Raw genomic sequence first — 14,872 nt, 5'->3', positions numbered from 1 at the left:
ATCTTAAAACTAGTTGAACAAATATGCAAACAGCAAACTAGCTAAACTAATCCAAAGTGAATGTGTGGCTTGTAAAAATAAACTCCCTGAATGAATTCTGTCCATATTTACCAAGTCAAAATTGGTGGGTTTGTGTCCTGACTGAGATAATGGAACTGTATCAGAAGATCCAGAAATGATACCTGATCTATTAAGTTTCCCAGTATTGGTGCATCCCTAGACTTTGCTTTTGACAGACAAGAAAACAAATACTTTTCTGTATTTGAATATAAAAAAAATAAAATTGTGCAAAACGGTAACAAACAGGACCCACACTTGTAGATCGACTATCTGAAGTATTGTCAGCCTTGTCTTTCCAAAGTCCATCATTTCTGAATTTATGGACACAATACTATTACTATTATGGGTTATAGTTAGGGTTGGGTTAGGATTAGCTTCTGTATGTTCTCTTAACAATGTTGCTGCAAATTTGATTCAGTTTTTGACACAATAATAATAACATAATAACTATGTCAATGTAAGATTTTAAATCACACCCAAAACCTTGCAAAATTATAACTTGGCGAAACTTTTGTAGATTGAGAACCATATTGTGATTATTTTAGTTTAGCTCACAATTTTATATCGTGATATTGCAATAGCCAGTTTTATGCGTTTCATGATATGATATAGAAATACTTAATATATTAGACACCTTGATGAAAGACTGACTATTCCACAGTAACCTGTATACTTTTTTGGCCAAAGCAATAATGATATGTCAAAACAGCAGCCGCTCGGATCATGCCGCCATTTACACTAAACATGACAAGTGACTTAATTTGTGTTTCCTCAAGGACCAGTGATCTGCTGAAAGCTAATCTGACGCTTCATTTATTCAACAAGGTCAATTTGACACATGTAGCTGCTACTGCTGCTGCCTCTGTAATGCCTCTACTTGTCAGGAAGTCACAGCAGGATGAGGGAATGTGTGAGTAAAAGTGCTATAGGGCTATGATTAAGAAGCTGATGTCAAAATCACAATGGTGACGGGGACAGTATTCATAACTTTACATGTAGGTTTGTACTGGCTAAAATAACCAAGCCAAGCCATTATACCATTATTGGTGGTCATACTAAAATTATAATATGCAGGTCCATGCATAAATGTATACGTGTTTTACTTTGAACTTAAACTGGAACTAAACACTTTTTGTGTTACATATATTGTGTATATGGTGTTTTTATAGCACTATTTACTGTTCTTAGTTCATCTTTCTTCTCAAAAACATCTAAATCTAAGTGCGTGCTGTCTTCAGTGGCTTCTGCAATTTCAAGTAGCTGGTGATATCACAAAAGACTGCCCTGATTACAGTCAGGTGTTTCTGATTACAAACACCTGGCTGCAGCGGTGAAATTTGAAGTGTGGATACCAGACCAATCACACTGTTCCTCAGACCTCCAGACCTCGCCTCACCTCCCAAATTTGCTTCTTTAGTTCTCCAGATACTGCCCAGGTTTGCAGCTCTATTTGAAATGTTGGTTTAGGTGTTTAGTCCTGTTTTTAGTTTACCATGCAGACATAAAAAATTATCCCATTTGTCTAGCCATCACCACCTGATTTAGTTCACTATAACTGCACCCAGAAGATCAAATCAACACATCCAGGGTGGCACAGGTATAGGACTAAGAAAAAAGGTCCTGGGTTTAATTCCCAATTTGAGTTTGTATGTTTTCACATACAGTTTGAGTATGTATGTTCTCTGGAGGTGGGCCTTACCTGCAAATTAGACTCTGGGTCACCTCACTGGGAAATTTCTGGTTAAATAAAGGTTAAAACTACTCTCTTTGACTTGGGTTCCAGTATGGAGGAAGTGCATGTGGTCCAGCACTTTCCTCCATACAGGGCAGACAGTGTTTGCTGGGAGACAAAGGACACTAGTCTACGTAGACCTGTGTTAAGCGTGTTAATTTAGATCTTAAATAATGCCTTACATTTTAAATAATGCTTAAAAAAACAAACAAACAAACAAACAAAACAATTTCACAGCCACAGTGCTCAATATACTGTGCAACTTGCCATCTACTGGCAGTAGAGGGAATTACCACAGCGCAAACAATAAAACTAGGAACAACAAGCATGCACCAGTAATGAATGCAATTTGACGCATCAAAAGCTTACGCGATTACTCTACAGATGATTTAAGAATTTAAAATCTGTGACAGTGCCAGTGTCAGTGGCAAAGGTCTTTTTACTGAGGGTTACAGAAATCAGTGTGAATGACGTGAAATACAGCTCCAGGTATGTTTCTGATGAGGGAACAATATTCTAACATGGTTAAAAGATTTTTCATAATATGTGTTCTTGAATGTACGGATCACTTTTTCTTGTTTTTGTTGTTAAAGTATTTGTTCTTCATGTGCTGTGTTCCTGTTGTGTTCAGGAGAGCAGTCTGTTGGGGTGGCACCTGGTGGGGGACAGTGGTTCTACAGTGTGGTCCGTGCACAGAGACACTCCTCCTTATCTGAGTGTGAGGCATGCAGACGTGCTGCAGGACCTGGGCCCCGCCTACTACTGGAACGCGCCTGGACTCTTCCTCGGAAACAAGGTGAGGCCACATGACATGTCCTTATAAGCATGACTTCAGCTGTTTCTACTGGTGACCATATGTAGGAAAATAGAGTAATTAGTGGACTTCATGTATTCATCTAAATATTTTGCATTTCTAAAGGGATTTCAAAGGCATGCCATTATTCAAGTAACGAAATGAATGAGTAATGAAATTCCAGTATGCAGTATAAATCCTTAAGGCAGTGATGGAGCTCAACAGTGTCCGCCCAGCCCCTGGTTCTGGAAGTAAATTTCCCATTCATTCAGCGCTAATCAGCTCTGTGGTAACTAATGACCCCAAAACCTATAATTTATTTAAAATCTGTTTCTGAAACTTTATAAACGACTAAGTTATTAAAACATTTCACTGAATCTTGCTGTGTTTTTTCGACTTAAAACAACGGCTTTATGGATATTAGTCACCATGTAGATGGTTAGCGTCTGTGATGCCTTTGAATTCTTAATGTCTGATTTTGTCACATTTATTTCCGGAACCAGACGATCACTGTTGAGCTTCATAAACTAAATAAGTGTGTGTCTTTAGTTTTACTTTGTCAATTGACAAAATATTGTATTAACCTTTGAATTCATTATAGTTTGTTAATGGAGTGCTTGTCATGCTTGAGTTATGATTTAGTAATGTGAAGTAATGTGATATGACAGTGTATATTTTGTACTTTTTGGTACGGTTCTGTGGTGCTGTCTCTAATGGCTGCAAAACTCATCATTAACTGACTTCTCCAGGCCTGGGAGAGTGGAAAATGTGTAGTTTGTGTGGTGAGAAAAAACTAAATTATCAAGTTCAACAGGCGAAACACTGTTTACCCTGAGAGACATGGAGAGGAGGAAGAGTAAAGAGGAAAGAGAGAGGGGGGAAAGAGAGGGGAGAGGAGGCAGAAAGAAAACACAGGATGGCAAAGAGAGGAAGAGAGAGAAGGCTGTGGGAAGAGAAAGAAAAGAGGGGGGAAGGTGAGCGGGAAAATTGAGGGGGAAGGAGGGAGAAAAGCGAAAGCAAGAGAGGGAGTGAGACAAGAAGAAAGAGAGGGGAGCAAGGAAAAAGAGGGGGAAAAAGAAGTAAGGAGAGCGGCAAGGGGGCAAGAGGGAAGATGATGAGAGAGAGGGCAGGTGGACAGAAAGAGAGTGCAGAGAGAAGGTGGGGGGTAAAGGATAGAAAGAGGGTTTAGAAGGAGGAAATGGAAAAAGAACAAAAAAGAGACAGAAAGGAAAAGAGAGGAGGAAGGTGAGAGAGAGGAGAAAGGGTAGGGAGGAGGAAAGAGAGACAGGGAGAGGAAAGGGTAGATCAGGGAGGAGGAAAGAGTGACACAGGGAGAAGAAAGGGTAGGAGAGGGAAGATGAAAGAGAGAAAGTGAGAGAGGACAAAAGAGTGCACTGAGAAGGAGACGCTTGAGGCTAGTGAAGAGAATGATTTAGGAACAGGGTGGTAGGAACAGGGTGGTGAAAAATGGCTGACCCGGGGAGGAGAGCTGTAGCGGGGTTCGGGGGCTGATGGTTGTAGGGGAGGGGAGGGGGGACTCAGACACAGACAGGAGATGACATGCCAGCGCTGGGGGCGGGCCAGGCGCTAATGAAATTCAGTGCGGTACTAGATCCCTCCAAGACACAAACATGGAAGTCGGAGAGGAGTTCACAAACATGGACTGCAGCTATTTGCCAGTTGGAGTGATAAAAGTCTCGTCCCAGAATACACAGGCGCATTAGGGAGAGGCAGAGACAGAGGCAGAGGGGCCCCGGGGAGGTGTCCGAGCAACGGGGGGTGTCGTTGGCAGCGGCGGCAACAGCACAATCGTATCCCACGGACATATTTAAAAATCATAAACTGGATCTGCTGTGTGTATCTAATGGAAGACTGCGGCCTCACGCTGAGTTTGACTGTCATCATGTGTTGTGCATGGTGTAGGTTTGTTATGCATTGGGAATATTAGTGAGCACAGTATGTTTGAAATGTATGATCAGTGTATGATTATTTCTTCCTGTCCAGATGTTCTAGCAAACTCTTGATATTTTTGGCCAGTATAAAACATTGCAGTGGCATAGTGTGAACAATAATGGGACGACAGTAGCTCAGTTGGTAGAGTTTTTGTCCACTGATCCGAAGGTTGGTGGTCCAAATCCCACTCTTGACATCAACATCATTGGTAGAGCAGTGGAAATGCCTTATATAAAAACATGTATTTACCATTTACCAATATCTCGTCAAAAAGGCAAAGAGCAGTATCTATGACTATCCAGGACACTACTACACAAGACAGCAGAGATATCGGAGCTGACAATAATGCAATACTTTGTGGTTCTTTTTCCTTTGTGAGCTTCTAGTGTTATTGGCAATGGAGTCTACAATGAGTCAGTCCACTGAGTGTATGAATTTTCAAGCTGCACATTTAAAGGTACATTATGTAACTTTTCTCAGTGGATGTTCAACACAGTAGGAATTGCATTTTCCATCAAGACATCTTTGAGCAATAAAATGAAATGTAATGAAATAGTAGGAAACTGGAACAATTAAGTCAAAGCACAATGCACCTTTATTTCACTTACATCTTAAATGTTAAATGCTATTAACGACATCATAAATTACACAAGTGAGCTTTCAACCATGTTATAACATTCTTCACTCATCACAAATATGCCTGAAGAGGTTTTAGGTGTCATCCAGCATGTTTGAGTATTTTAGTGATCTCTCCCAGGCACTACTCGAACCCTCTTTATGGTTAGCTAAAAAATAAAATTCTGTCCAATGCTCAGTCCACAAGCCTACTTCATCCACGCTCCCACACGACAATTCTCCCTAAATATACAAAAACATGATACACAACAACTTGACAAATCTAATGTAATGTGCAGTCGTTTCATTAGCGATGCATGCTGATTGTGCTGTGATAGCACTCTAAAGGGGGAGTGACTTAGTGCTGCGAGCAAATAGAGGGGGGACTTAAAGTGACAAAAACAAAAGTGAAATTTATGAAACATGTTAATATATTGTTATTGGCTAATATAGTATTTTCAAAACAATAAAAGGTAACGTTGTGACCTAAATATGTTTTGTGTTAGCTGTTAATGCCTTTAGATGTAAAATAACCCTCTATAAAGTCATACTCACTCATAAATACACAACTGATTTGCTTATTCATTCAAATACACTTTTTCTTCTAACCCCACACACATATTTGTCGCTTGCGGTCTCTCCCATCATGCCTGTATAAGTCCGATAATGATGTGTTTTGTAGGCATTAGGCACAGCAGAGCAGAACCCCAACGCCTGGGAACACGGGGGAACAAACAAATTACCAGTGTGCATGGGAGCAGTAGTGCGCAGTGTATGAAAAAGCAATCGGCCCGGGCCCCTAGATTCAAGATGGGTCCTATGTGACCTGACTGTATGTGGCGTCGTGGGCTCCTCCGTCACGTTAGCCTGTCCCATTGGAAGTGACAAGCTACTCTGTCAGAAGTAGAATCATCATGCCTGGAGTACAGTAGTGTTTTGAGGAGTTGTTTAAGCGCACGACTTCCTGAATAATGAATATAGTGGATGTTCATTGGTCCGTTAGAGTGGTCTGTTGATGTTCATTGGTCTCTTTGAATCATTGAGTCATTTCTGGTCAAGGAGATACACACTCCCAGGCTTAATGAGGTAGTCATTAAAGGGATGATAAGGGGTATTTCACAGAATTTCTGTTGTGTTTGGCCCTGAATAGTACATAAGAGTTATATCGCTGGCCACGTAGCATAAGTCAATTTTTGGGCCAAAGTTTTCTGTCTCATTCTTCTCTCCAGATGCTGCTGGATCTGTTGGTGTTATTGGCTTCGTCCTTGGCCTATAATAAATATTTTTAAAGCCACAAAAAAGACAAACTAGCATAAGCAATTTATTTTTGTGTTTTCCTTGAAAATCTTGCCATTAAGCTATGGGGCTAACAATATGTAAAGGGCCTTTTTATTTAGGCAGGGAAATCCCATAGATCTCTTCATACCAGTGAAAAGGCTTGACAAACTTCTTCATCTTTCTTTCTTTCTTTTATTTATTTATTTTTTTTATGAGTTTTTATGAGTATTTACATTGTAGATTCTCACTTAAGATACCCAAACTATGAATGGACACACATGGAATGTAACAAACAAAAAATAAACTCAAAATAACTCAGTAATTGAATAGCTAGATCCCTTGCTTTGATCACTGCTGTGGACAATAGGCATTCTTTGACCTTGACATGGTACACCTTAAGATGAAAACCATTTCAGTTCATTTTCAACTGTTGAGTTATTTCACTTTTTTCTCTTTGCTAAATCACTGATCTTGCATCATATATTCAATGTCTTCTCTATGTATTTAAAATGTAGAAAGTAGAAAAGGAAACACTGAGTGAGAAGGTGTGTCCAAACTTTGGACTGGTAGTGTATATAGTACAATAGTATATTTTCTTTCTAGAGAGTCGAGGACTAGCTGATGAAGAGACTAAAATATCTACGATGTAACATTTGTAACTGAAAACAAATGAAATCATGTGCAAAGGGTTTTTACCTTTTGCACATGGTTTCATGTCAGGACCAACATACAAAAAAGAGAAAATTATATATTTCTGAAGAATTTACATAACAACTATAAGAATATATCTAGAATATCTTCATTTGTAGCTTTATTGATTATTGTACTATTTTGTTCTTATTTCAAGACAAGTGATAGAGATAGTTAGATTACATTAAAACTATTTATTCTAGAAAATAAAGGCATTTGATAACATGTTATCTTCCCCCTTCTGTGCTACTGTGCAATAGGCATTCAAAGTTTCACATATATAACACCATAACAGTTTTTACTAATCAATTTGTCATCACATACCCACATGTGAAATACAACCTATATGAGTTCAAATTAAGAAATATAACACCAGCTATTTAATTGCTGCTATCTCTGTCTTTGAGATAAATGAATGAAAAGGAGGTGAAAATGATGAATGGTTTATAGCACTTTGTATTTATAGGCCTGGCAGTGGAGTTGACTTTGGAGCGGCAGTCATCTGTGGGACGTGAGTGCAGTAACAAGGGTTTTTGTTTGTCTTTGTGTGAGAAAGTATTGGTTCTTTTATAGTCTAACATGTATATTGTGTTGATAACATTGTACTTGGCCATGAAATATCTAAAAAGATAATGCACAAATGTGGAACCTGATTCTAATAGATCACAGTACTTTATTACAACTAAAATCAACATAGAGGGGATATTTCTACCATGTTGCAATGTTGTTCCCTCATCAAAAACATGCCTGAAGAGGTTTTATATGTCATCCATGCATGTTTGAGTAATCTAGTAATCTCTCCCGGGCCCTATTCGAATCCTCCTTATGGTTAGCAGTACAATCCTATCCAAAGCTCAGCCCTCAAGCCTATATTACCCATGCTCCTGCACAGCATTTTTCCATAAATATACAAAGGCATGATTCCAAACAATACACTGCAGCTTCACAAACCTGATGTTCAGTATTTCATTTCGAGAAATGTACGCTGATTACATTGTGATGGCACTCTGAAGGGGGAGGGGTACTCAGAGTGTCAAAGATGAAACTGAAATGGATTAAACATGTTAATGCGATGTTTTCTGCAAATATAGCATATTCAAAACAATAAAATGAGACATGGTGATCTAAATTATGGGCCTATAGAACGTTGTGATGTCTTCTGAAATACATCAATTTCATAGAGGACTGTAGTTTCTTATATGGAGGGGACATAGGCTTTGTCTTGTAATATTACCATGAAGTAGATCAGGCTTATGTTTGAGGGGATTTTGAGAGAGTTTTAGCCAATGGAGGGGTGTGTATGTTTTAGAACTATTAGCCCTGCCACGTAGTCTCTTATGACTCATGTTGAACCATGTCAGAGAAACAACTGTCAGTTGTTTCTACATGGTTCTAATCCAAAAGCATGTCTTTACCAAACATAAAATTTGAGGCCATATTATTTACAGATTAGGTACGTGATCATGATGAAACACTGTGGTGTGATTCTTGCTTTAGTATCCATCTGTTTCTCATTGCTATCCATTTGAATGGCTGCAGCTCTGACCCTTGACCCCTGACACCCTATGGAGCCCTGAGCGACCGGATGACCTCCTCGTTACTGATGTGTCAGCACCACATCACCACAGCAAACTCAGCAGGCACTATCTTCAAGGCAAAGCACATACAAGATTCCTTAGTTCATTATATTGACTGTTCTTCTGGTAGTTTTAATATTTGTTTTCTTTTCTTATGCATTGCCAACTGTTTCCTTTGTTAATGTTTACCATTTTTAGCATCTATAACAGCACCACTCATTGGTCTTAATAAAACATGAACAGAGACTCAATTCATAATGAACAAATGGTTGACTAATCCAGGCTTAGTAGGTATGTTAACTTTATTGACCTCTTGTGAGGGAGCTTCATTCTGTCATTTGGACCCTCCTTCAACCAGTGCTGCTGGGGCAACCTGTCAGGAGCATTGAGCTTCTAACATACAGCACTTGGAGACCCATCTCCAAATCTTGAGCTAGTCTTGGTCAGGACTACCTTAGCTGGAGGATTTACCTATTGTACATATTTTAAGTTGAGGAGAAACAAGTGTCTGGAAACCCACCCAGACAGGCAGAACATGCAAACTCCACACAGACATCGAATCCAGAGCCTTCTTGCTGTGAAGTGTGTGTGTTAGTCACTCAGTCACCGTTCTGTCGTGCCAAGTAACTTAACACTGCTTCTAACCTCCTAGAGTTAGGTGGATATGGTGGATGAAGTACTCAATTTTGTTACTTAAGTAAAAGTTCAGATGCAGTAAAAATAAAAGTATCACATGAAAAAAAAGTATTAAAATACCTGTTAAATTTACATAAAGAGTAAAAAGAAAACGTATTTCACACATATTTTGATAAAGTGTTGTTGAAGTGTTAAATGTAGTGATATTGATTAAAAAAATTATAATATTTTTGGTCACAGTAACAATCAATTTCTTAATTTTTCTCCCAAATTCTGTCTATTTATTTTTGTTTACTCGAAGCCAAAGCTTGAACTCAAAAACTTTATTTGTGGTGTTACCATGAACATAGTAAAAATAACCCCTCAAATCATAAGAAAAGTACTTTTTACTTTTCAGTCCAGTTCAAAAATATAGTGGAGTAGAAAGTACAGATACCTGCCCTGAAATGTAGTGAAGTAGTCACTGTAAAATTGGCTTTAGTAAAGTACAGATGCCTAAAAATTGTATGTAAGTGTTGTACTTTACTACTTTTACATTGTTACATTTCACTACTGGTTAGGAGTCACGGTTATGGTATTAGTTAAGTAGTTACTAAGTCTGAATTCTTATACATTTTGTTCATTTTGAATTGAATATTTGTTCATGCTTTATTAAGACTATTTAAAGTGTATTGTATTATAAAGTGTTACTTTACTGCACTGTAACTAATTTGAATTTTCCAAAAACATTGCCAACATCCAACCAGGCAAATACAAGACAATGCAACTATAACACTCTACATTCAAACTAGGCTCTGCATAAACTATTACGCCCATACAGTGATCTCCTCTAGCATTAGAAAACATAGTCATCTTAGCTGGGCTTTGTAATGCATTCTTGCGTCTATTGGTCCATCTGGAGTCAATCTACCCCTCGGCTTGAGTCAACAAAAGCGGAGTGAAATGTGTGTGTGCTCTTCTTGGACAACCACAGGCATCAGAAATACCATCTCATCCTATTTCTTTGTCCATACAACATCTTATTCTGTGTTTCTGTGCTTTCAGTGGCAGAAGTTTGTTATCTTTTGTAGCAATCGGGGAATCCATTTCCTGAAAGATGAGTTTTCCTACCCCCCTCCAGTTGTTGTAGCTCCTGATGGCTTTGGTACATCACACAACAAAATATGCCTGCGCTATATAGACACGCACTTCAGCAAAAGACAACGAAATAGTAATTACAGTTATTCCATCACCGCTTTACATGGGGTTTATTACCGTGCCGGTTTGTACTGTGGCATTTGGAATAGTTTGAAAGTTGTTTGGTGAAAATGTAATTGAGAGAATGTGAGGAGGGACATAATAGTGATAATGAAAAGGGTTGGCTTAGTTCAGTAACGTTTAAACCACACTAAACCCAAAACTAAATCTGGACTAAATCAGGACTAAACAAGGTCTAGAACAGGACAAGTCTACAGCAAGACTAAAATGGGCTCACACAAATGTGAACACACCCTTAAAGATATGCCACACATTTCTTTGGGACTTTAGAAGATACATTGATACAATAGGTTTGATTCATTGGTAAAAGTGTAGGGAAGCATATTATACTATGTGGTGGTTTTCTAATGGATAACTATATGTGATTTTTGCTGTCTTAAAAGCAAAAAACATAATTAGTTTATTTTAAACTGTATGCAGTGTTTCACTGTGTCACTCTGCTAAAACATTCCTAGCATCCTAATTATTCACCTAAATGAGTTCATAAGTACGCTTCACAATTTTTAGAGTCCGGAAGAGGGTCTTGTCATCAAGGTAATGCTAACAACAACTAGCATGGTAACAGTAGACCAGAATTACCAATGTATTTCTGTAAATCAGGGACTGCAAATGGAAACTATTTAGCTATAATCTATTGCAAATCATCATCATGTTCTTTATGAGCTTAATGTCTCTGTTCATTTTTCCTTCAAATAAAGACAAAACTAAAAACTCCCTGCTTTGCAGACAGTAAAAATGCTTTATAATTAGGTGCAGACAGTATATACCTCAGTCTTATTTTGACCCTAAGAACTGCTTTTACAATATATCTGTACTGGGGCAAGACATGCTAGCTGAATGACTTTGGGTACAGTCCCTTTAACATCTACGCTAAAATGTGTGTTAAGCATTTCATAGCAGCATAACATTTAGCAACATGATGCTTAAAGATAAATGTATTGTGAAAAAGATTACGTGCTGACAGTAGGTGATGGGGTACAGAGTTGAAGAAATTAGTTTATTAATTGACTAACAGACCTAACTTTATCCTCTTCTATCTGTGCATAGTCCAGATCGTTCGATTATTAAATTACATTATTTCAATAGCCGATTAGTCACCATTAATTTGATGGCTGTCTTCCTTAGCACTAGACCACTTCCCCTATGCTATTTCCTGGTCTAATTAAAGTCCCATTAGCAGTACTATATCTCTCCATATAGCTGACGTGTCTAGGCTTATTTCTGCTTGTCCTGACCACTCAAACAGACTTAATAATAGTGCATGTACCTGTCTCTCCATGAGGGCTTCGACTCCTGTCTTTTGTATCTGTGAAAGAGTGTGCTTTTGTTCTGCTCACTTGTATGTCATATGAGACCACCCCCGCTGCTGTATTCTCCTGATCTTTTGTGTTTAGCCTTGGTTCACTGGTTCTCAAGATGTGGTGTGGGGGACACTGGAGGGATGTGGGCTTCTCGGAAATACTTTGCTACCATCATTTAACTCTGGTTTTGGTTTGTTTTTTTGTAGCATTAGGGTTTAGTTCAGTTTTTAATGTATAAGGTGTTCACTTGTAATTCTGGGTTAATCCACATAACTTTGTCCTGTTTAATCCAAGTTTTTTTCATTTACAGCAAAATTAGATTTTGGCAATTTTTTTGATTCAACTGCTGGATAACATTCAAATGAATACTTCTGTTTTACATCCTGTTTAGTCTGCATTAGCCTGATACTGGTGTCAGCCCAATTTTGTTCTGGTGTGAATTGTAGACTTTGGTTTGTTCCTTTTATGTATTAAAGTCCTGGTTTAGTCCTGGTCTAGTACAGTATTAGTCCCTCTTTAGTCAAACTTCTGCTGTTATGTATATGCAAGTGTAAACACAGCTCTAGTATTCAGACGTTGTCTTATTTGACTCGTTATTCTAGTTTTAATTGAATATTTTTTCATATATTTATTTTAACTGTGGGGTATTTTCTGTTGAAATTCCAAACTGGTTAAGGTTAAGGTGCACTTTATTGTCCCCTCAGGGATTTTTTTTTGCATTTTACTTTCACTTTTCCCCCCTTTTCATCTCAGGTCTCACAGTTGCCATGACAAAGAGGATGCATCTTGTCCAGGTTGAGAGGGTTTGGTCAGAATTCTTAGGAAAGACAGTGATTGGAGCTCTCAGATAAATCCAGTGTGCTGAAAGCGGAGGCACTCATTGACATCTCAAGTACGGCACTCACAAACAGACAAAGAGCTGCTCCTGCTCCGTGGATCTGTGAACCAGGCCAGTCTCATTACACCCAATCACAACAACCAGCACATATCAGCATCGGAGCCCACCTATGTAGAGATGGTTTACTTAGACTCAGTTTAATATGTGTACTTATTTCATTATGTAGTAAATATATTTTTACCCTGCTTACTATATGTTTTACCCAGTATTCAATGCAAGTCCTAAATGAAAAGGGTGGCATCTGGCAGGGCATACAACAAAAAATCTATCCCAAGTAAAAGGATAATACCTCATACTTAGAGATCAATTGGCTCTGTGCACAACAGCAGCTGGCAGCGTCACTACTTCATGTCCAATTGTATCTCTATGAGGTTTTTGCACAGTTACGCTGAAATTAATACATATTTGAAGATAGGGCATTGGATAGAGAGTTATGTTTTTTGTTTTTGTTTTTTGCAAGAAAACATTTAGAATTGAAAATACTAGATAGAGAAGTTAGAACCATACTGTGGAACATTCCAGCCAAAGCAACAGCATCTCTATGGAGACAAATAGATTGTGACCCCTGTACCAGTTACTGTTACATATAGTGCATGTCTGACAAATAAGTAGAAGTATGTTCATTACACAAAACTAAAATTGTCTTAATAAAGTTAAACACAATTTGCATAATAATTTGGAATGCGATATATTTAAGTGTCATAAAGGTAAAATTTGTTGTTTTCCAGTGAAACTCATGGATGGTATTGTGTCTCACAGCTCTTTGGGTCGGTGAAATCAATCTCGTACACCTGTGCCAATTAGTTTGCCAGGAAAGTCCAAGTAAAGGAAAAACTACTTAAGAAGTGCGTTCCATATTATTAAGCAGACCACCATTTGCAAACAATATGAGAAAGAGCCAAAAAGCATGAAATAGTTGAATACCTTGGAAAAGGGATGAAAACCTTACGTGTGATCAGCGTACTATGAGGAGATTTGTAGCTGATTCAGAGCACACATGTATTCGTGTAGATAAAGGCACAATGAGGAAGGTTTCTGCCAGATGAATACATTGGATTAAGCAAACAGCTGCTAAAATGTAATTACAAAGCAGCAAACAGGTATGTGAAGCTGCTTGTGCTGCCTCTGGAGTCCCACGAACATCAAAGTGTAGGATCCTCCAGAGGCTTGCAGTTAAGCATAAACCTTCTATTCAGCCACCCTTAACCAATGCTCACAAGCAGAGACGACTCCAGCAGGCCCCAGAAATATATGTAGACTAATTTTCAAACAGTCTTGCTCACTGATGAATGCCATGCAACCCTGGATGGTCCAGATGGATGGAGTGGTGGATGGTTGGTGGACGGCCACCATGTCCCAACAAGGCTGCAACATCAGTAAGGAGATGGCAGAGTCATGTTTAGTCGGAATCATGGGGAGAGAGCTGGTCGGCCCCTTTAGGGTCCCTGGAGGTGTGAAAATGACCTCTGTAAAGTATGCGGAGTTTCTGACTCGTCATGTTCTTCCATGGTACATAAAGAAGAACCGTGCTTTCCGTAGACAGTGCACCATCTCATGCTGCACGGAGTACCTCTGCATCAATGGCTGCTATGGGCATAAAAGAAGAGAAACTCATGGTGTGGCCCCCATCCTCCCCTGACCTTAACCCTATTGAGAACCTTTGGAGCATCCTCAAGCAAAAGATCTATGAGGACGGGAGGCAGTTCACATCCAAACAGCAGCTCTGGGAGGCTATTCTGACATCCTGCAAAGAAATTCAAGCAAAAACTCTACACAGACTCACAAGTTCAATGGATTCAAGAATTGTGAAGCTCCTATCAAATAAGGGGCCCTATGTCAAAATGTAACTTAACCTGTTAAGATGTTTTGATTAAGATGTTATCATTGGGTGGTTTGTTCAATAGCATTCAATTTGTACTCTAAAGGTTGATGATAGCATCTGCTTGAAAATTATGATGATTGTCATTTATATTGACTATTTGGCAAAATCAGTGAAAAACATCATTTACATAATAATTTGGAACACAGCGTAATGCTTCATTTAGTCAATCCCATTTTACAAGTCCTATATTACACAAAATG

General features: G+C 38.6%; 1 protein-coding gene across 4 annotated transcripts in view; it reads left to right on the top strand.

Annotated features, from left to right (window-relative positions):
- lama2 (laminin, alpha 2) overlaps window positions 1–14,872 on the top strand; it is a 236,485-nt gene that overhangs the window by 93,551 nt on the left and 128,062 nt on the right. For all 4 annotated transcript variants that reach the window (XM_055232136.1, XM_055232139.1, XM_055232138.1 and 1 more), the window contains exon 14: window positions 2,424–2,588. In XM_055232136.1, coding sequence (XP_055088111.1) covers window positions 2,424–2,588 — 165 coding nt within the window. The remainder of the gene's footprint in view (window positions 1–2,423; window positions 2,589–14,872) is intronic.

The sequence above is a fragment of the Periophthalmus magnuspinnatus genome, chromosome 24 (assembly GCF_009829125.3).
Source record: "Periophthalmus magnuspinnatus isolate fPerMag1 chromosome 24, fPerMag1.2.pri, whole genome shotgun sequence".
Taxonomy (NCBI): Eukaryota; Metazoa; Chordata; class Actinopteri; order Gobiiformes; family Gobiidae; genus Periophthalmus; species Periophthalmus magnuspinnatus.
This window is presented reverse-complemented; position numbering and strand designations above follow the sequence as displayed.